The 24,015-nt window shown below is 36.7% G+C and overlaps 1 protein-coding gene across 1 annotated transcript in view; it reads right to left on the bottom strand.

Annotated features, from left to right (window-relative positions):
- The window catches only part of si:ch211-27e6.1 (serine/threonine-protein kinase H1), a 53,466-nt gene that overhangs the window by 8,036 nt on the left and 21,415 nt on the right, over positions 1-24,015 (bottom strand). Inside the window, exon 2 of the mRNA XM_067370281.1 lies at positions 2,345-2,625. Within this exon, the coding sequence (XP_067226382.1) occupies positions 2,345-2,625 (281 nt within the window). The remainder of the gene's footprint in view (positions 1-2,344; positions 2,626-24,015) is intronic.

The following is a 24,015-nucleotide window of genomic DNA, read 5'->3' on the forward strand; positions in this document are numbered from 1 at the left end:
GTGCCCTTTTTGTGTTAATTTTGTTTTTGGAGTCTGCTAGTATAGGTTTGCATGCTTGAAATTTAAAAAAAACTCATTATTTTTCACATATTTGACACTGTTGCAGCACCTCGCTTCCCAGTCTGTCAGTAACGCTCTGTTTAGTTCCTATCTCTATGAAGCCCGTCCTTCTGAAAAGTGTAATGTGCTCTGATTGGTCAGCTTGACCAGTGTGTTGTGATTGGCCAACTGTTTTGAACGTGTTTTAGAAATGCCACGCCCCTTACCATAACTGCAAGTTTCAAAACACTGCTGACGCAACTACACCAGGCCATGTCCCTTATTTTGCATATGCCCTGGGGTGGGAATTATTTAAAGGTGCCCTTGAATTAAAAATTGAATTTATCTTGGCATAGTCAAATAACAAGAGTTCAGTTCAGTTTCATTATTAAACACTTGTAGTCTGTATAATTCATAAACACAACTTCATCTTTATAAATCTCTCCAACAGTGTAGCATTAGCCATTAGCCACGGAGCACAGCCTCAAATTCATTCAGAATCAATGTAAACAATATAACAGTATACAATACTCACATAATCAGACGCATGAATGACGAACACTTTGTAAAGATCCATTTTGAGGGTTATACTAGCTGTGTAAACTTTGTTTATGCTGTTTAAGGCAAGCGTGAGCTCCGGGGGCGGAGAGCGTGCGATTTAAAGGGACCACAAACTGAATCGGTGCATAGTTAATGATGCCCCAAAATAGGCAGGTAAAAAAATTAATTAAAAAAAATCTATGGGGTATTTTGAGCTGAAACTTCACAGACACATTCAGGGGATACCTTAGACTTATATTACATCTTGTAAAAAAACTTTCGATGACACCTTTAAATAAGGGATAGTATGTGATGTGTTCATTCCGGTAGAAAACTCAAGACTATAATCAAGGAATTCAGGGAGTTCAGAAAAAGTGTGCACTGATATAGAGAATAACTCCTTTTGGAGGGACTGTGTAACTTTTTTCATGCTCAAACAGCAACATTAAACAATAAAAGAAAGTTGAAAATATAAAAAAGCATAATAGATCCTCTTTTCTTTTATGTTTTTAATTAAGCATTTATTTTTATATTTTCCATTTTACTTAATTTTTTTTAAATATATGTATAAATAGTTTTTATCTCTGTTTTAGTTAATTTATTACAAGTTAAACTCAATGAAATGTTTTCTAAGCAACTAGCTGAAATAAGTTATACATAATAATATGTAATACAATTATAAAATAAGTGATTTTTCATATTTTATTTGATTATCTTTATTTTATTTAAGTAATGAAAATGTTTTTTTTTTTTATGATTTTAATTTTAGTTAACTTTAATAACCCTGATGAATACTGAAGCAACTGCTATGAGTGCTGCTGTAACTATTGTGCTGCTGTAATTGGATGCATCAAATTAAATTACATCACATTATTTCATAAATTACATTTCATTATTACTTTTAGGCTGATATTAAATGCTGAGAGTGGCACTGGTGGACTAATAAATATAATAAAGCATTTAATTACATCTTTAATCAACATGTCGTGTTTGATATCTTAATTCTGTCATCCAGTCTAAAGTAATAAAGTTTATGGCGTTATCAAGAATCTTTCATGAATGTTATGTTAGGAATGGAATAGCTTCCTGTTTACTGCATACGGAGTATACACTGAATTCTGGCTACTATTTACCTAAGAATAGCAAGAATGTAGTTTGTAACAATGACCAACAGCAGTTAGTCAAACGACCATCATCACCTCATACATTCATGCTCAATTCACTGAGAGGCATCCAATTATTTTACATTTTAATTATAGTTTTGTATCATGGCCATATTCCAGGATGACAATGTCAAGATTCATCATGCTCAAATTGTGAAAGAATGGTTGGGAGGGCGCATGAAGATTCATTTTCACACATGAATTGGCACCTCTGAGTCCTTTGGGATGTGCTGGAGGAGACTTTACAGAGTGCTCACCTCTTGAATTGTCAAAACGAGATCTTGACCAAAAAATGATGCACCTCTTGATAGAAATAACATCACAACATTTATGCATCAACTTTTCATGCTCCCCCCCAAACATTTTTTCACAATTTTGACATTGTCATCCTGGAATATGGCCATGATACGTCTTCCTATGGTTGTTTAAGAAATGATATTGGGGTTAACCCAACCCCAAACTCTTGAATGGTAGTGTATAAAACAATATTTTGGCTCAACTTAACTGAAATATAGAGAAAATTGACATAGTGTGCATATTATTTTTTGCAGTAAGGTAGTATGCTATTCTGAACTCAGTCCAAGTAAACATATCATCATTACCTCGCTGTGACGCGTGGATCAAACTTTGCACGAAACTTTGCATTAGGATTCCTCATCCTCTCCTCCAGATGAACCAGTTCCTTGACTCCTTCTGATATTCCTTCTCGGGAAGCTCTTCTGTCGCTTCTCCTCCTCCAAAGCCAAGCTTGTTGTTTCTCTTTACACGTTTCCCTGTCAGTCTCTTGTTTCTTGAAGTTCACAACAGAGTCGATAAGGGAAAAACATCCATTTTTGGAGGGCTCAGGTAACACTTTTCCAGAACTACTTCCCATTATAAACACCTTACAGGGTGAGAAATATGGAAATTATCCATCCAGATGGTGTTAAAGGACTGGCACTTGCCTAACTGAATAAAGCTTCACAGATCCCTCTTTTAGACACATGACTTTGGGGCTGGTTTGGAAGATCATGCGCAGGGAAGAGCAGCTGTTGTGCACCTGCGCATGACTGGTGCATTTTCAGCACAGGTGCAACAACTCACACCTGAGTGATGGGTGTTTGATCCACGGGCTATTTCAGGGGCCTTTTAACAACGCTATCATTGCCCTGTAACATAAAACAAAGGCAGCTTGATCACCTGTGGATGAAACCATCCATACTTGTATTATTTAAAACCCTGACGCAGTTCGAAAATGATACACTAATTTATATAGTTGTGTATACAGCAGGGTTTTATCTTTAAAAAAATTGTAAACATGAATCAATGACATATAAATCAATGAGATATCGATAAAAGAAACTTACCTCTGAACTGTGTGGGCATCATTTTGCATTGTCAATATTTATAAAAAAAAAAAAAAAAAAAAAAAAAATATATATATATATACACACACACACTTTTATATTTATTTTATATACATACATACATACATACATACATACATACATATATATATATATATATGTATATATTAATCATAAGTGCAAAAAATACTACATATACAGTAAAAGCAAGATTTGTATTTATTTTATATAATATAAAATAGTTATTTTTTAATATTATATATATATATAACAGAATTTAAAAAATATTTTTTTTTTCATTTTATAAGACAATGTGCAAGTCTTCATATATATATATATATATATATATATAATGCAATGTGTTGCATGAAGACTTGCACATTGTCTTATAAAATGAAAATTTTTATTTTTATTTTTCTTTAATTCTGTTTTCAAACACTGAACAAGTCAAATCTATAAAGTCATGTGACTTAATGATCAGAAGCTTGATTTTTTTCCCTCAGTAAATGAGGCCAGCAGTAAAAAATGCACCATTTACTGAAAATGACCCCTTTATGCAGGTGTATTAAGATATGAAGGGAAATATATGGGAATGTGACATTAATATAAATGCAATATTGCTGTAATCATAGACATATATCCACCCATTATAGCCCATGCTCAGTTTAATGGTATTTGTTTTTTTCCAATTATCATTAAAATTTAAATGACAGTCTGACAAAGACTGGACAATTCCCAGTTTACACTTCTTACATGTCCATAGAAAGTTAAAATCCAAACCAAATTCTTCACAAACCAATTCATCAAAGCTATGCCTAAAACATTTCTAGAGAAGCATTAGAGACACAGTTAAAACTTAAATGTAACATAATTACAAATTTCATCAAGTCTAATGAATTATTATTATGAAAGAGCAACAAGCAAGTAAGTAAATTAAAAAAAAAAAAAATAAAAAAGCAGCCTAAATAAATCATGCTGTATAAAACACAGACTGTTCTGTAAGTTTCAGGCAAAAATTGTGAATGACTGGACATTTCTTTTCTTCATTTTCATTTCTGGAGTTCATGACTTCTGCGAGCTGTAATATACCTTCATAATCTGGCTAAGAGCTGAGCATTAATCATAAAAAGCACAAAGACGTTTTCCATCACATTTTAAGTGTGCAGTAAATGAAGCTGAATAGACTGAGCTCATTTCAAAGAATCTTTCCATGAAATGAGGCCACTACTGTGCACATTGAGTCAAACCGTCTGGATCCTTATTAGACATAATGAAAACACATCTGATATTTGTTGCTGACGCTATAAAATAATATCAATATACTGAATGCACCTTCAGTACACGAGTATGACAAATAAAGTTGTAAGAAATAATCTTCTCAGTGTAATTTTCGATGCCTCCACTAGAGTGCAATATTGAGTTTTCTATGTTTATCAAAGTTGATTGAAATAAATGGATGAAGAGCATAATTAACTTGTTTTGACTGCTGCGATCATCCATCGTAATCCCCAGATAATCCAAGCCTAATCCATTGCCTAATCTGAAACCTTAATTGCCATGGAAACGACACAATGCCGAGGAGCCCAGCAATTATGTGCAGATTTACACTCAGATGAAGAGCTTGTTGTGTTTTGCTTATGATGTCACTTATCAGGCAGCATGATAAATGCAGTCGACGCACATGACAAAGTGAATAATCAGACCCATTTATAATCGTTCAGATGGAGCTGGCAAGAGAAACTTGAATTACTAACCTTTGTCTCCTACAAGAACTCATCAATGATAAACAGGAAATGAGCGGGAGGGGGTGTCGGTAACCTGTTTTATGAAACGCATCACGTGAAGTGGGCATATTAACTGCAAGTGTAAAATCAATGTCAGTGGTCGAGCTGTCTGGAGACTGAACAGCAGAGCTAAATAGTACTTTTGCACTGATTCGCTCAAGCTGAAACAACTTTCAAACAATTTTGTCTTGAAAAATAACACTTGAGACTGGACTCTGAAAGCTATTACTTACTGTATGCTGCATGCTATACACTGCATACTACTTTTTGGTAAGTGGAAAAAAATGGTAAGTGAAGTAGGCTTTATTCTATTATAAAAGCTAAACAGTAGCATGCTAGTTGTGGCGAGAGATCGGCATGGTTTGTCGGACGAAGCAACAATAACTAAAGGGGGCGGGTCTTTGCAAACGGTCAATTATTATGCTCTCTAAAAAATCTCGGGTTATTTTTTCTATCCAATTCCTGAGCCATTTAGGGAGTTATTTTTCCTGTGTTTGGGTAGTTTTTGTGTTACCCAGATCCTGGGTCAAACATGACATAACCCAGGGGTTGAGTTATTTATCGCGGGGTTTTTTTGCGACCTCTACAGGAGAGAACAGAGCAGTATTGGACTATTGTCAAATTGGACTTCCGGTGCCATTGCCCTAAAGTCTATGGGTTTTTTGAATGGGTTTTTGGTAAATCGCCTGAAATAAGGTCTGTGGTTAACAAAGCCTCTACATACTTTCACGTTTTGTGTCTTAAAAACGGCGGTTGCTAACAAATTGCTAAAAGGGACTACTTCCTTTGGCGGGGACTTTAGACGTCATCATGACAAACAGGACATTTGGACAGCATTTCTCATGAAAAAGTGGATAAGTATTCATACACAGCACAGATCATAGTCAGCGAGCATGTTTTTAAATACAGTTTTCTAAATAAAGTTTGAAGAAGCTTGGTGACGTTGATCCGCGACCATGGTGTGCTGTAGTCCGTTTATAGCCTACTGTTAGCTTTTTATATATAATGACTTTATTTAGGCTTCAAAATCTATAAATGTTGTGTTAACTTGTAAAGATTATCTTGATTGAGTGTCATGACCCTTTGTTAAATACAGAGCTTATTTTTTGCGATTTTCCAAAAGTCTATGGGAAAAATGCATAGGCTTTCGATTGAGGGAAGCTAACTTCCGGGTTGGCCTACAAAAACACGTCGTCTCTGAGGTACTCTATTAGTTTCCCAGCCGAACGCGAGCCATTTCCGTGGTCCACCGCTGGGACAGGACAACAGAGACTGGTCGATTACTCTTGAATTTCTTCTACGTTTAATTTTTACTTATTTGTTAAACAAGCTTAAATGTAGACAATATGTATTAAAAACAATATAAAATTCTATAAAATATGATTGAAAATAAAGGAATTATCATGCAAACCGTGGTTGTGTGGATTATTTAAAAAAAAAAAAAAAAAAAAGTTAAGAAAGTTAAAAAGCTAGCATTATTGTAAAAATGAATCAACCCATTATGCTGGGTTAAATAACCCAATTTGCTAGGTAAAATTAACCCAACATGTCCTATATTTACTCAGCCCTTGGGTTGTAAACAACCCAAATTGGGGTGTTTTCAACCCAGTGTTTTTCTGAAAATAGATATGGCTGTTTTGCACTTTTTATTACATTTTGTGTCAAAATGCAAAACCCTTGGCAGTCTAATCAAATGAGGAGTCAAAAAAGACATGCTAATTTCAGCTTATATTTTACATGTTTTTAATTATATATTTATGTATTCTTCTCTTTTATTCTTATTTGTCTTTTACATTTTAAATCAATTTTTACTTTTCATTTTTTTCTTTTGGTTATTTTATGATAATTGTTATATTTTTATTATAGTTTCAAATGACTTTTATGTAAAGCACCATTGTGTATGTATGTAATGTGCTACAGTATATAACTAAACTTGCCTTGCCTATAAGCACATTGTAGCAAAATGTTGCAGGTCATTCTGGTGTTATTTGTGCACAGTATGCAAATAGTAGGCCTATATAAGTATTGCTATTCTGAACATAGCTGATGTGATTTAGTCAAAAGCTCTCTGTCAATGATTTTGAATGTTCGAGTGGCTGATATCTGGTTGATGGACGTGTCTAGGAGGGTAGGGTTTTGGAGAGATTCTGTATATGCTGGAAATGAGCAAAAATCACTTACAGCACCTTTAATATTACTGGCACATGAACCTGAAATATACCAAAAATAAAGTTAAATCACCCTTCAGATGTCTCTCTCTCTCAGGCTGTTGTGCTCTATTGAACTGATTATTACACTCCGGCCATTGCAAATAAACCACACATTTTGTGTGTGTGTGTGTGTGTGTGTGTGTTTATTGGCTCCACAATTAAAGTTTACACTCCTTCAGTGCAGTGACACAAAATGTGATCCCAGCTGCTGGAGTACTCATGTACTTATGAAATGTAATGAAACCTAATGGAGCATTTCTCTGCGACTAATAACAAGTCCAGTTTTATTTAATCCAAAATCCAAATTTTACATTCTTGGTAGTGAGATGATGAGGCTGCTGGGAGGAGGGAAAGTTCATCCGAAAGGAAAATTCTGTTGTCATTTACTCACTCTTATGTTGTTCCAAATCTGTATGGTGTTATTTTTCTCTGTGGAACTCAAACAGTGAATTCAGATGAATCTTCACGTACATTAAATGTTTTCCATTCAACAATGAATTTTAATATGATTGTGACCTTCAGCTCTTAATACAGACTAACATCTTGTCTATAACTCTCACAAAGCTATCACTTAGCTTCAGAAGGTTTGCATGAACTCATTTATTTTATAATACATTTACGTTTATGGTGTTTTTTAAAGCTTGACAGTCATAAAGACAGCGGTTGAATGGCTGTGAAAGATATGTGAAGATTCACAGTGATTCATGGAAAACAGCTGGCAGTTCAACACTGGATTTGCACAAAAGATTAACATGATGGCACATGCTATTGAGATGAATCAACTCCACAGCAACTACATACATTTATCCACTAACCATTCAGAAACATCTAAAAGTAGTAACTTCTTCCTGAGTCTCTCCATCAGTGTCGACTCCGGTTTGAACAATGTAAGGCTGAACACCGTTACTGACAATCCTCATTTTGGCTGCGTGAGATTCTCCAGCTTTGTTGTTGAGCAACAGAAGCACGAACTGTTAAAGCTCTGTATTTCTATTTCTGTAATGCAAATTTTCAGCATAGTCTTCAGTGTCACATGATCCTTCAGAAATACAGATTTGCTACTCAAGAAACATTTCTTATTATAAATGTCGAGAACAGTTGTGCTGCTTAATATATATTTGTTTTCAAAGTTCAAAAGAACAGAATTTATTTGAAACAGAAATCTTTTATAACATTTAATGCATCCTTGCTGAATAAATGTATTTAAAAAAAAAAAAACATCACTATCCCCAAACTTTTGAAAAGTTGTATAAAGAGACTAAAATGTTGATATCTGAAGGAACATGAAATTTTCAGATGAGACATCTTCTATGTTTGTATTTTATGGACTCGAAAAGGCTTTTAAAAAGGGGATTTTGCTTCAAAGTGCTGTCGTAAATACATATTCGTTCATCCTTTAGCTTTTAATGAACACTATGAGTGCTCTGAGTCTTACATATTAGCAAGACTTGTAATTGAAGAATTGATTGCAGGCACCGTAGTTCGTTAGACATCAGTGGGGGGAAAAGGGACTTATTTACCTTTCAGGTCTTTGAGAAATGGATGAAATCAATCACTCATTCCACCCACTCTCCTGTTCCCTGCATCCATTTGCCTCGTTTTCTTTCTTTCTGCAAAGATCTGGTGAGGCTGTTTTTTCTGGTCATCCCGCTGAGCTGCTTCTGCAATAAGGAGCTCGGATGTGTCCCTGCGGCGTGAAAACTAAACTAATCAGCGTGAGGAGTGGGACCGGCACTGGCTCTGTCTGCTGCAGCAGAGACTCCTTCGTCACAGCAATGGCCTGTTTCTCTCAGGAGACCCTGATGAATACGCTCATTTTCCAGCGGACAGTCTGTTGGAGGAGCAGGGGGAGGTGAGGTTGGAAGAGGTCAGCGGACAAATAGCCCATGACGCCTTGATTGAGCAAATCATGAACATCGCACCAGTCTGTAAAAACTTGATTAAAGTGACGGATTGCAACGCCTGTGTCCCTTGCTTTATGAAGCCAAGGAGATGTGCAGCTCTCCAATGTGCAATTAATGGACATGTCTGCTAATTGGTTTCTGCTGGTGTTGGCCTCAGGCTAACCATCGCCCGGTTTCACAGACAAGGCTTAAAGTTAAAAAGGATAGTTCACCCAGAAATTAAAATTCTGCCATCATTTATTCACCATTCATGTCGTTCCAAACCTGTAAGACTTGCGTTCATCTTCGGAACACAAATTAAGATGTTTTTAATGAGATCTGAGAGATTTATGTCCCTTCATTGATAGTCTACGCAACTACCACTTTGACTCCATATTAAACCCTACAGATTAGGAACGGGATGTCATCAAATGCGTGTGCACGTAAAGGCAGGCGTCCCAAAACCTTTGCCAGTATATGTCAGTGGCATTGTTTTGATGCTTTACTCACCAGTAATGTGAGCATCAAAACTTGACTACACTCACTTTCTTAATTGTGATGTGGATCATAATGAAAAATAGGGTGCACCATATGATATGGTTTAAATTGAATTATTAATATTTAATATAGCAGTACCAACTATTTTTTAGTGTTTTTTTCTTCTCTTTTTTTTAAAACAGGTTGTGATTTAAAATTTCAAACCTTTTGTATCTTTTTTTTTTCTCTCCGAGAGTAAGCAAAATAGCAACAGAAGTATCACACAAGTGAAAATGCAGTTTTTCCCTTAGGGTTCAAGTGAAATGTGAGATCAAATGTGTATTCAAGTGAGGTGTTCAGCTGTAACTCATATATGGAGTTAAAATATGGTGAGTGTCATTAAATGTCGTTAATGTAAGATCAAAAGTAAAAGTGTGATATTCCATCATGTTATTTTTTGAAAGTGTTATTCCATAAATAATGGGTGGAGAATCTCAATGACACATTTTTAGCACATCCTTGACAAGTTATTCTGCCAGTGAAACACTTATTAATTAGCCTGACTTCGTCATACTCATATTCTAGGCAGAATGTGAGTCTGATACTGCTCCATTGCACTTGAATTATGGGGCGTGTCTTAACCGAACCAGTAAAAAAAAAACTCTGCACTCAATTGGATAGACCTACAACCAATCAGAGCAACGCAGTAAGTGACGTATGTTGAACTTGTACTTAAACTTTTGCCGAATCCCGGAAGGAAGGCAAACACATCTTTCCCATCGACAAATGCCTTGAATGCGGTTCTTTGTTAGTCTTTTAAAATGAATGCGCTGTCGATTTCTTTTATTACAGACGTGATAGCGGAATCTAAACATCTTACTTCTCCAGCTGCAGTCATCGTTGGTGAAAACCAAGGCTGCGTCCGAAATCGCATACTACATGAGTAGGTACTACATTTGAATTTGAACGTACTTCCCGACCGTTAAAACAGTACGTTCTATATAGTATGAATATGGGTAGTATGAATGGAATTCGGACGTACTACATCCGCCATGTTAATGTTGTCACTTGTCATGCATCGTCACAACAGCGCGCAAATTTAAATATGTCAAAGTATAATCACCTATTTAGCTAGGAAATGTTTACCTCAGAATAAAAATACATCTGTGAATATCACGACAGAGGCTGATTTGAAGCAACGAAATTTATTGTTAAAATGAATGCATATAAAAATACACGAGAAACAAAAGACATGAATCAATAAACAAACTTGAATACATTATATATAGTGTGTAGATAGACAGAGGGCGAGAGAAATGCACAACATGGCCTAAATATTATATACAATATATACAAATAAATACAATGATAATAATATACATATTCTAAAAAAAAAAAAAACACTACAAACTGTGAGCCCTATAAACTACTACCGCCTGAATGTTGCTGTCCGTTTTCTAATGTCATTAAACTGCTTAACAACGAACGTCTCCGTTAAATAAAACAGTGTTAACAAGCGGATGTAACGTTATCTCGACCTGTTGGTTAGCTTGATGTGCTGTCAGTAAAAATGATTAAACATCTTTTTACAGCCGACTCTTAATCTTCTCATTACATTGTTTAAACTTTCAATAAGTCAGCCGTTTACTTACATTATGTTAAACAAGTGCAATTTAACCACAATAAACACAGTTTTTCCCTGAGGTACTTAAGGACTTGAATGAGCTGCATATCGCCGCTTTCAGCCTTTTTTGAATTATGAAGAATCCTCTCTCCTGTGGCATCACGGGATAGCGCAGCGTCCATCGAATGCCTACTACAGAATTCGGGCGGAAGCAGTAGGTCATCCGGGTACTTCTCGCCTACTGTTTTTCAAATACTATGAATTCGGACATACTACTCGCCTCGCATACTGTTTTTCGCATATATATAGTATATATATAGTAGGGAAGTATGCGATTTCGGACGCAGCACAATTCAACCCAAGCAGTCTTTGATGACGTGGGTGGTTACGTAACCGCAGGTAGCCTGTCCATCATTGATTAAATCCCGCCCTGGCAATTTGATTGGCTCGGCCTTCTGGGAGCCGAGCATAATTACTCCACAATGGATCGAGTCCAGACCGAACTTCCCGTCCAAAAAATGTTGTGGGCGGGGTTTGGGCTGGCACCCAGGCTACTTATTAATGACATGTAGTTAAAAATAAGACTTCTCAAAATACACTGGTGCCTTAAAACCATCGACAGTAAAAGAAATGGACACAGCGACCCCATTGGAACTCAATTGAGTCAAGTGAAGCCCATTTTTAGCGATTTTTAGCACTTCCGCTTCTGAAGCGCAGACTCACACTAAGCTTGATGACGTCCGCAACCTGTCTGACAGATGTAAATCTTCTAGTAGCTGTGCGTGCAAACTGCCATCGTTAATCTTGCAGAGACGGCGAGCTTGAGCGGGGAGTTCTTTGGCGGGAGTGAGAAGGAGTAAGTATTCTGATTAATTATTTTGTATAGTATTTTAAAATGTAACGCCAGTACGCCATATTAAGGTAATCTCCCCGATTGCCTGCGAGCTTCTCCTCCTGTCTGTACGGTAATTTCGCTACTGTGCGACAGAGAGTCGAGTGGTTATGACGCAATCGTTAGCTTATTTTTACAAAAACTGTTTCTACGGGGCCATAATGTAACATAGAAGGTAATGGAGCCCTTTATACATTGTTGTGTATCTTTGGAAATAAATAATGGACAAATGGAGTCTTTAAACGCCTCAGATGTAAAGTTATTCACTGTCAAAATGAATGGGAGTCAATGGGGATGTTAACGCAAGTGAAGTTCTGCTACAAGATGGCGGCACCCGGCCGACTTCAACTTCCGGTCGACTTCCTTGGGCACTGCTTAAAACTAGAACAAAACAAACAGATGAAGCATGCTAGAATTGCATGTTGCATGATCTACATCAGTGTTGAGGAGGAACTATCTGAACTTAAAGGGATAGTTCACCCAAAAATGAAAATTCTGTCATCATTTACTCACACTCAAGTTGTTCCAAACATGTATACATTTCTTTGTTCTCTTGAACACAAAGGAAGATATTTTGAAGAATGTGGGAAACTGAACAGTTCTGGGGCACCAGTGACTTCCATAGTATTTTTTTTTCCTGCTATGGAAGTCAATAGTGCCCCAAAGCAGCCTGGTTACAAACTTCCTTCAAAATATAAAAAGAGAACAAAGAAATGTATACAGATTTGGAACAACTTGAGGGTGAGTAAATGATGACAGAATTTTCATTTTTTGGGTGAATTATCCCTTTAACTATGTTTTTTTTTTTTTGTTGTTTTTAGAAGTGTGACAGTAGCTTCAAAACAAGTTTTCCAGCTGCAAGCTACTTTTTGTGTTTTTCCTCACATTGCATTGCGTACAGTTTTACAGCTGAGGTAATAATCCAGCATGCTCTCCTGAAATGCTGTTTCTATTATGTGGAACTTGGAAAGACTTATCCTGTAACAGTGAATCTGTTTATTCCGATGTTTCATGTAAATAAACTCGGTGGAAAATTACTTACCAAGTACCTGTTCAGGTGTTCCTGTGTTTCATCTTATGTAGTAAAATATTTCAGTGCTGCAGTTTGTCACTATTTAACACAATTCAATAAAAACGGGGGAAAAACAAAACAAAAAAGAATGCTGTTCAGTTAAGTCAAAAGCTAAATCCACTATCTTTAATCTCCACACCGCTGTTACTGTTACCGTTACCGGACGGGTTTCGTTTGTAATTTTGTCTTACTCAATGTGTAGTATAAATTGCCATTGCCAACAAGATGGCCATTTGCACTGGTGTAAATAGATATTAAAAAAATTTTGTTTTCTAGTGTGTGTGTAGTCGAGATTTATATCGTACATTTTTGTTTTCTTCTGTTTACACTGTATATCCCATCTAGACTACACTTAATTACTGTAAACTAGAAAAAACACTTTAATTTAGATCTGTATTAAACCAGATACATTGTTTTGTGATTACAAAGAACAGATATAAAATATATTGCTTTAAGTTTTGATAAAGATTCATAACAGCTTCTCCAACACTTATTTTCAGAGCTTACTGGAGGGGAGAAAAACTTATGAGTGAGAGATGTGGGTGAAGGTGAGCAGCTTAAATGGTTGAGATGGAAATAATTCAGAGGAGATGGTTTCAGGGAGAAGCCTCTAGAAATGTCTAAATTGCAGGTGCAAAATTACAGCTCCTGAATAAATATGAATAAAGACTCCAGAACATATATTCAGTTTGAACTACACAGTTTACGGTAATGCATGCTCTCGTACTCTGATTGGCTGATTTGGTAAGAAAGTGTCTTCTAAGAACTTAAATGCAAATCCATCAATCCACAGTGAACACACAAACTGCTGCCATTACGACTAGATGGAAAGTAGTGCATTAGCGTGTTTTTAACAGTACATTTAAAGTATTTTGAGTTGATAAGAGGAACCAGAAACCTTTAAATTCCAAGTCACATGATTTCTATCATCTCCATCGTCTACATGACTTGGACAGTGTGCGTTTTGGTGACCTTTCGGTTTCTATGATGTGTTTGCTATTATCATTTAAACCAAATGTGGCTACTTTTATCCACATCACCCCTTCTCTCTCTGTTTTTCTCAGATCCTTCATCCTGTCATGCCCTCTTTCTTTCCTTTTCCCTCACCAATGATTATCTTATTGAGTTTCCTAGAATGGCGTGGGAGGTTGAAAGCTGTAGGTGGGATAAGACATTTAGTGGTTGGCTTCCTGTTGTTACTCTGGTGTATACTGCTCCATCTTTGCAGTCTCCTTCTTGCTTTGACCTTTGGCGCTGAAAGGAAAACAGGAACTCTGGAGTGCAGATGCCAGGGAGTCTTTAATAGTCCTCTGCCACCACAGAAAGTCAATTCTGTCTTTTGTCCTTAGCATAGCAGGACAGAGATGAATGTGCATGCAAAAATAAGATGTTCACTTTAAGGTCTACTTAATGTTTTATTCTTTAGTAGCATGTGTTTTATTAAAGGGGACCTATAATGCCTCGATGTAAGTCTCTGGTGTCCCCAGAATGTGTCTGTGAAGTTTCAGCTCAAAATACCCCACAGATCATTTATTATAGAGATTTGCCCCTATTTGGGTGTGAGCAAAAATGTTTGAGTGATTTTGTGTGTGTCCATTTAAATGCAAATGAGGGTGCAGAAGAGGGCGGAGCTTTAACAGCTCGCGCTTTGGTTGCTCAACAACAACAAAGCTGGAGAATCTCACGCAGCCAAAATGAGGATTGTCAGTAACGGTGTTCAGCCTTACTTTGTTCAAAACGGAGTCGACACTGATGGAGAGACTCAGGAAGAAGTTACAACTTTTAGAATGAAACTGGACGTTTCTGAATGGTTAGTGGATAAATTTATGTAGTTGCTGTTTTTCAGATTACAATGTACAATGACCGCATGGTAACAACACTCTACTACAACAACTCTTATGTAAATTTTAGGATTAGTGATGTCACCAACCTGGGAAGAAACTCGTTGTAGTCCCTACCAGCCGTTTGTTGTAGTCATTAAACAGCAAATTCTTTAAAAGAAATGATCTCCCTTTCCATTGAACTTTGAGCGTCGTAACTTTGCAGATCGTGTTTATGATCAGCAACATTACACACTAACTAAAGTTAAAAAAGTGAAATCATAACCAACCACCCCTTCAAGTAAAAGTAGTGAAAGCATGTGTTTCTCTAAAATGCTGTAAGATATGTGATGTCCTCTATATTTTGAAGTAAAAATCACACATTTACTTTGAATTGTTTTTTTTTTTTTTTCATAAATTTTCTGTAATACCTCTATCAGCCCTTGTGGCCCCAGTTTAAAAAGCCTTTGTATAATAAACATTCATTTTATTTGTTTTATGCATGAATAATAATGCACAATTTTGCCATTTATTTATTAATTTTTCCGTGATTGGTTATGTGCCATCAACATATCTTGCTTTTTCTTTTCCATTCTTCCTTCCCCCAGTCTTGTAGATATAGCAGCCCAATATTCATTTTGACAGTGCCAAGTGTATGAGCTGGTATTAAGATGCAGTGCTTGTAGTGAAGAAAATAGTTTGATTCTATAGAAAGTGGCAGCATTCATTTGTAGTGATGACAGCATGACATTGCAGACAGGGGCATGTTAAAATGTCATCTATTGAGTCACAGCTTGCGGAGTTGAAGGGAAAATGAGGGTGAACCTCAAAGAGTGCAACACTTTTCAGTTTTACTACAGGAATCTGTCGACACCCGCTGCGACGCAGTTAATCAGACTACTGCGCTTTCCCCTTCATGTCACTGGTGTGAATATGTTCCCTTTCCACACCAAAGCATCGTTTCTTTATATTCTGCTGCTTTAACGCCTTGATAGTGATCTGATCGCACGTGCTTTGATCACGGCATGGGCTTTCAGACTACAGACATGGGCCAGATCTCTCCGAGAGGTAATCCGAAGTGCTCTGCTGTCAAATATGTTGCTAACTCATGCAAGGAAGCCTCTTCCAGCGGAGTTCATTCTGCCAATGCTTTCAAATTGGCTTAAGGGTCTTGTGGCACTTTTTTTATCTGAACTTCAATAACGGTTCAGCTCCTCTTGGTGTCTCTATTCAAAACAAGGCTTGGCTGTGCTGTTTCCCCTTTAACTAAACCAATACCTCATGAATTATTTACTCCCTCCAAATTTGGGGTAGAAAAAAAAGAGTATTAAAGGACTTTTGATTTAACAAAGGCATCTTCTCAATTGCCAACAGCAGGATTCAGCTGAGAATAGCTGGCCTGTAGTAGTGAGGATTTTGCTTCTTAACAATAACTGGAAGCTTTTGAATCTGTTCACAAAAAAAGAGTTCTTCACTGGTCCCAGTAGGTGGCAACCAAGGGCTCATGAATTGTCTAGTTAACACAGGGGTATCCAAACTCGGTCCTGGAGGGCCACTGTCCTGCAGAATTTAGCTCAACTTACCACAACAGACCTGCTTGGAAGTTTCCTGTATTCCTAAAAACTGATCAGCTGGTTCAGGTGTGTTTAATTGGGGTTGGAGCTAAACTCTGCAGGATAGTGGCCCTCCAGGGGCCCGTTCTTCGTACGTTGCTTATTACATCCAAGATCAAATGACACATCCAAGATGATATCATCGTGCTAATCATGATCCAGCTAATTGGGTTCTTCAAACACACCTGTTGTGTATGATTAGTATCGCTGGTTTAAGTTATCTGAGATAATTGCGCGTTCATGTGTTGGCTTAAAAGGGGATATGTATCGATAGTAGAAACATTGATCAGCAATGCAGCGATTGGCTGGAGTCAAGACGGCAACGTAATGACATCATAGAATGAGAAAAGACACCTGACGAAAAACTTGACGAATTTCTAGACATTTATAAGGAAACAGCCAAGCGAATAAATGACAGAAGAACGATATAAATGTTAGATAAATGAAATGTGCACTATTTTTTTTTTTTTTTGCATGATTACCCAATTATTTAGGCTATATTCACAATTTTTATTATTCGTACATTCAATTTTTTATTTCAATGTTGTAATTAGCAACTAATTTACCTTTGAAGCATATTTGACAGCATTAATTAAAGTTTCTTAAGGGTCAAGATCAAGTTATCTGCATCTCCTGCGCTTCATCAAGCCACTCCCATAATATATGTCGCGGTTCAAATCGTTCAAATGCACAAATGCATGTATGGCATAGACATCTGTACATCATGTGTGTAAAACTCCAATAAAAAATATTACGTAATTATTCCCTCACGAATGAATCTCTCACAGAGTAAAACTGTCGGCGTCTATATTATGACACTACACGGCATTATAGTGTTATTTGCAAATTTATTTTTAAATCATTATTATTGTCCCTGGTTTACATTAGGGTACTCTTGTGGGAAAGTAGCAGAGGCTGGGACAGACTTTTTTAAACATCACCTCCACTTAAAAAGATGCAATCTAATCCTGTTTACATGAAATAAGCCTGCTCCCGAGCAGGTTTAAGCTTACGGACCTGTTGCTATGACAGCAAGTCTAGGATGAGCTTCGAAGAACCAAACGATCCAAGATCATGCCAAATCGTCAACAATCAAATCCAGCTAACTGAGTTAGCGACGTACGAAGAACGGGCCCCAAGAGCAGGATTTGACACCCCTGAGGCTGCGTTTACACTGGCACAAAAAATCTGATCTTATGCTCACATTTGACACAGATCGGAATTAGTTGCACATTAGATTTTTTCGCATCCGATCTGAGACACTTCCAAATGTGGTTTTAAATCCGATACATATCCGATCTCTGGACATGCGACCTACGTCTAAACACGCATATCCGATTCCCATTGGAATTCCAAGCCATCACGAGCCGAGGACGGCACGTTTCTTTACTAAAAGCTAGCTTTAATGTTGTATTATGAAGCAGACATGCTTGTATGCACTCGCACTAAAAATTTGCAGCTTTATTATTGAGGTGGGAATGTTATCTGTCTAACGTTATCTATTTTTCTAGAAAGAAATTATGCACACACACATACATTCAGCAGCTGAATGTCAGCCTTTGCCCGGTTAATTTAAAAGAGATGGCTGTCTTATAAGCCAAAAGCTTCACTGTAGCTCTCTCTCGTGCTTACTCGAATTCATTAAAACATTTCTAAAACTGAAAACTGTAGATAAAATTTCAAACGCAAATTACATTTATTTTCTGGTCTATATCCGTTTAGTCAGAATTCGCGCTGCAATACATCCATGACAGCTGTTAACTTATCCATTCTGACAGGTAGGCTAATCATGGCCACTAAAGTCAGTGTAAACACACTGGCCAAAAAATCAGATATGGTCAAAAGATTGGATCTGTGCATTAAGACTTGCAGTGTAAATGAATGTTGGCTGCATCCGAAATCTCAGGCCTTGCTGCCTTATCAGGCAGTGACTTTGCAAGCAGAGTTTGCGCACAAAGGTACCTAATGAAATTGATTTCAGACAGACTTCAGACTTCTACATCAAAATCGAGAGAGCTTTGGTGATAACTAAGCGAATATTTAATTACTTTAATAGTAATTTCTCGCTAGAAATGACATCAAAAGTGGAAAACGTCCGCAACTTTCAGACAGCATCTTTGTTAATTAACATAGTAGTGGAACTATGACGTCGCTTTGTAGGCTAATCGGCAATTAGCATCGCGCTGGTTCCCTTGACAAAAATTCCAATAGGATTTTCCATAGGCTTCTGGATTATCACAAAAAATAACCTCTGTGATCGACAAAAGTTTATGATACTTACACGTTTTGTCCATTAAAGCGGAACTCAGTAAGATTTGCTCCCCCTACAGGTTCCTTCAGTGAATCACACTGTCATAAATACTCCAAGCGCAGCTCTGGACTACAACGACTACAACGCTCACCAGCACAGTAGTTTTGCAAATACAGTACAAAAAATCTCGATGGAGGTGGGTAATTTTCGAAATTGTCTTATAAAGTCATAATATATACATTGTTTTTGAATTCCCGTAAAGCATTTTGTCACTCTCGCGTGAACATGAGGTGAGATTGTGTCGGGTCGGCGCAGCTCAACTTGCAAGTGCTGTTTTCTGGTGTAGACGTGCCAGAGGGGGTTAGTGCTCGCCTCAAACACACCACAAGTCAATTAACCATTGTAAGGACTTCGAAAATGAAGGTAAAAAAGTTACTTAGTTCTGCTTTAAGATAATTTTCACAGATGAACACAACTTTTATGAATTTTGTTTTTGCAAGTGACATATAAATGCAAATATTTAATTGAATTATAATAGATGTTTTACCAGTGTCAGATTCTCTCTTTTTCCAGGGATCTTAAAAGCTCTGTCTTTGATATTGCAGCTCATATATTCGGGAAGTGCTTGGGACTATATGTGTTTTTGTGGTGTCATCGGCGTTGTCTTGATATGACTAGTCACTGTCTTTTTGTGCATTATTAACATTGAAACATTCACTTATTCTTTTGTGACCAACACTATTATCCTTTAGTAAGATTCGTGCATGTCCAGTTTTGTTTTGTTTTTACACTTGACAATAAAGTAGATCCATCCATTTTGTTGACTGCTGGGCTTGATTTTATCAGGCTATAGAAAAAAGATAATAGCCTAAATAAATAACAATGCATTTTAAGTCATATACACAAAGTAAACAACCACCATTTGCTGATATTATCCCTAACTTAACCAACTACCAAATAAAAAAGCTTTTTTTGGAAGCCTTATAGAAACTGACTGTTTCTAGGAAGATTTCCTTGACCTTCATGTATTTGATTTTGTTCTTGTACCTGATTTGTCACAAGGAAGAATGAAATTAACGAATAGTACAAGCACACATCACGCAAACGTGAGGCTGACCGTATTGTCAGTCGGCTCATGTTTCCAGTATTCGTGCTGGAATGAATAGATGATTATGAATGAAGTGCTAAAAGCAACAGAGGAGAAACAGAAGAGAAAAAAGTGACTCCAGAGACTGAGGCTGGACAGAGCAGATATGAAGATCACGCAGCTGAGCCGTGACCAAAACCCAAATACATGTACACACACACACACACACACACACACACACACACACACACACACACACACACACACACACACACACACACACACACACACACACACACACACACACACACACACACACACACACACACACACACACACACACACACACACACACACACACTCCCTGCTGCCCTCAATGCTCTGCCTCCTCCCCTTACTCCACTTTTTCTGGCATTGCACCTGTAACCCAAATTCATACAACATTTCTGAAGGTTAAAGAATAGCATGGACATGTTCTGTTGATAAAACAAAAGTCATTCAACTTATACTGTTATACTGTGTGATGGATAAATGGATATGACATGAGGATGAGTAAATGATGACAGAATCTGACAGGTTCAGATCTGATGTGACACGTCTTGATGCACCATATTTGAATATACAGAACTGGGATGAGATTTGAGAATGTGTGAACACATTCCTTTATTGTGATATTTTAACTTGATTTTAATATCTTTGTATATGCATACAATCATTGAAAGGTTTGTGGCTGGTGAGAGTTTTTAATGTTTTTGAAAGAAGCCTCTTATGCCTTCCAAAACAACAATATTATTACAATTTAAAATACCTGTTTTCTATTTTATATCTATTTTAAAAAGTAATTTATTTCTGTGATGGCAAAGCTGAATTTTCAGCATCATAATCCAGTCTTGTCACATTTGAAAACAGTTGTGCTTCTTCATATTTTTGTGGGAACTACAGGATTCTGTGAGGAATAGAAAGTTCAAAAGAACAATTGATATGAAATGGAAATCTTTTGAAACTGCGTAAGAGGCTTTACTGCCATTTTTGATCAATTTAATGCATACTTTCTGAATAAAAGTTATCATTTCTTAAAAAAAAAAAAAAAAAACTTACCCCAAAGTTTTAATGGTATTGGGCCAAAGTACCAGATTAGAGAGTAGGAACATGTTGCGAAGAGTCTTGAAGTATCAAGGCAAAAAGATATGAATCTGATGTGAGTATGAGAGAGAGAAGATGAAAGGGACAGTTGGAGCTCACCCCAAAAATGAGCTGGGACTTCACTGATGTTGTATTTGCATTCACATCATCACGGTCAGTTAGATGTAATATTACTATGATCTTAGGCTCTCTAGCTCAGGATGCAGGTAATATTCTATGTGATCTGATCATTTTAGGTTCAGAAACAGTTCCCAGATCGACATTCCTGCTTTATAATGTTTTTTAAAAAATCAGCACAGTACCCATCTTAATCTGATGTTTGTTATTTTCTTTCAAATAACAAACTGTAGTGTATTTGACAGGAAGATTTAGCTTTTTTTGCTTTTAGTAGACCAAATTGCCTGCCCGCGGGGCAATTTAGTCCTGCTAATGAGTGTGTTTTTCCTGGTTAAATAAAGATGTGATGAAAAATAGCCATGGAACTGTAAATTGAAGTCTTATTGGGTAGAAAATAAAATCATTTCTAGTGCTTGGTTCATTAAGTTGACTGTAGTTGTTGTATAAAATAGTATAAAGTTTTGAAAATAACTAAATAAATCATTTTAGATAAGTCATACTTGAGGAATACATTGCGTTAAGGTTAGAATAAGGTTTTCAGATGGCACATCTGTTCACTGACAATAAAAACATTTTACCAAAGGTTTGGGAACAGTTCATACTCTGTGATTATTTTCACGACACTGAATATTTTAACATGCAGTTTAAAAAAAAAAAATTCCATTGATCAGATGCACGTGAAAGCTGTATTTGTTAAGTAGAATCTGAGTGCAGTGGGTTTCAGAATCAAACAATCATTGTAAAAATAACTTTTATGTCAAGATGAAAAATATTAACAACTGGTAAACAAGATAGAAAAAAAAATAACCCATGACCTAAAGAAAATAACTTGTGATCACAAGAAAACAAGATAGAAAAACTATAATGACAAACACAGATATGAGCAATCAGTGTATGAATCTCAGCAAATGGTGACAACAAATTATTCAGACAATTAGATCAACTCTGGACATCACAAAAACAACAGTAAAAATAAAAGAAAATAGTTAGAAATAAAGAAAATAATGGAACAATTTAGCTGCATGACCCTTTTGATTGTCACCTTTGTTCAGATTCATGTGCTGATCTTGATGTCTTTGTGTGTCTAGAATATATATATTTTTTAATCTTCTGATCGGTTTTGTTCTATTATATCATTTCAGTGACGGTCGGTTTTATTTGGTTGCGAAATCTCAGTCGGTTTCATTTTGGCATGCGATCTCAATAGCAGTCAGTTTCGTTCCTTTACAAAATCTCAATGACTGTTGGTTTTGTTCCTTTATAGGATTTCAATGACATTTGGTTTTGTTCCTTTACAAGATTTTAGTGACGGTCGGATTTCTTCGGGACAAAATCTTCGGTTACAAGATTTTAATAACTGTCAGTTTTGTTCTATTACGAGGTTGGTTTTATCTGGTTACGAGATATCAATGATGACTGTTTTATTTGGTTATGAGATCTTAATGACGGTCAGTTTTGTTCCTTTACATAATTTCAATGATTGTCGGTTTTCATTGTGAGTCAGTTTTGTTCAGTTACGAGATCTCATTAAAGTATGTTTTGTTCTTTTATGAGATTTTAATGACAGTCGGTTTAGTTCTATTACTAGATTTCAATGATAGTCGGTTTTATTCGATTATGCGATTTCATTGACGGTTGGTTTTGCTGAGTTATGAGATTTCAGTGATGGTCGGTTTTGTTCCTCTATGAGATTTCAATAATGGCTGTTTTTTTTTTTTCTATTACAAGATTTCAATGTCACTCGGTTTTGTTCCCTAACGTGGTTTTGATGACCATCTGCTTTGTTCCGTTACAAGATTTCTGATGGTCAGTTTTGTTCAGTTATGAGATCTCAATGACAGTCAGTTTTATTCCATTATGAGATTTCAATGACGGTCGGTTTTGTTCCTCTACGAGATTTCAATAGCGACCATTATACTATATCATTTGTGATGTGAAAGTAACTAACTAGCTATCTGCATGGTACTGTATGTGATGTAATGTAGAGATTATTTTTGCCCCAGGGTTACACCTTTTATTTTCTGGGATTTATTTTAATCCTTTATTCAGTACAGTTTATGGTGACAGTACTGGGGCGCTGGGCAGTATGTGATTGGCTGTATGGACTATTTTACACCAGGGTTACAACGTTTATACAGTACAGCTTATTGCAACTGTCCTGGGGCATTAAAACTCACCCAAACAACAGGTTGATCAGACCCGTCTGCCCCGCTAGCATCTTTTCCCACAGCTACCCAGTCTCCCATCCAGATAAAGAACAAGCTCAACCCTGCTTATCTTCAGTGGGTGTGCAGGTGATAGCTTCAGATTGACCGCTGCTGGGTATCTCAACCATCTTTCCAACCATGACCCTCTTAGGTAGAAATATAAATCTCAACCATGGTGACATGCTTCATGCCGCAAGGCATTGTATAACAGACTATTATTAAGTTGCAATTAACTGCATGATATCTACATGACTAAAACAAATGCACCCCAGATAAAGTAATCTGGGGTGCATTTCCCAAGTTCCATCATTACCAATAGAGTTCAATGGGACTTACGACCATAGTTGACTAACACACTCCTGGTAAGTAATATGTGAAGTTGTAATGCTGTTTGTGGAGTTATTTAATCTTCCTCTGCTGAGATCTGGAGAGATCTGGGGCCTCATGTATAAATGTTGCACAGAAACCATCCTAAATTTGATCTTACGATCATTTCTCAGATGTGTGTACGCGTGATTCATAGAATGAACGTACACACAGCAAACGATATGCCTCTCTTTCAGATGTGAAATCTTGAACTTGCGTGCAGCTGAATGGTTTCAGTTCTCTGCATTGTAAACGACACCTAATTAATGTCATTTACATATAAAAGATCAACAGATCCTTTAATTTAGAATGACGAGAATAGCTTAGATTTCCAAAAACCTGCAGTACCCTGACAAGAAAAAACAAAAGTGCGTACGTTTG

This window comes from Chanodichthys erythropterus, chromosome 19 (genome assembly GCF_024489055.1).
Source record: "Chanodichthys erythropterus isolate Z2021 chromosome 19, ASM2448905v1, whole genome shotgun sequence".
In the NCBI taxonomy this organism is placed as follows: Eukaryota; Metazoa; Chordata; class Actinopteri; order Cypriniformes; family Xenocyprididae; genus Chanodichthys; species Chanodichthys erythropterus.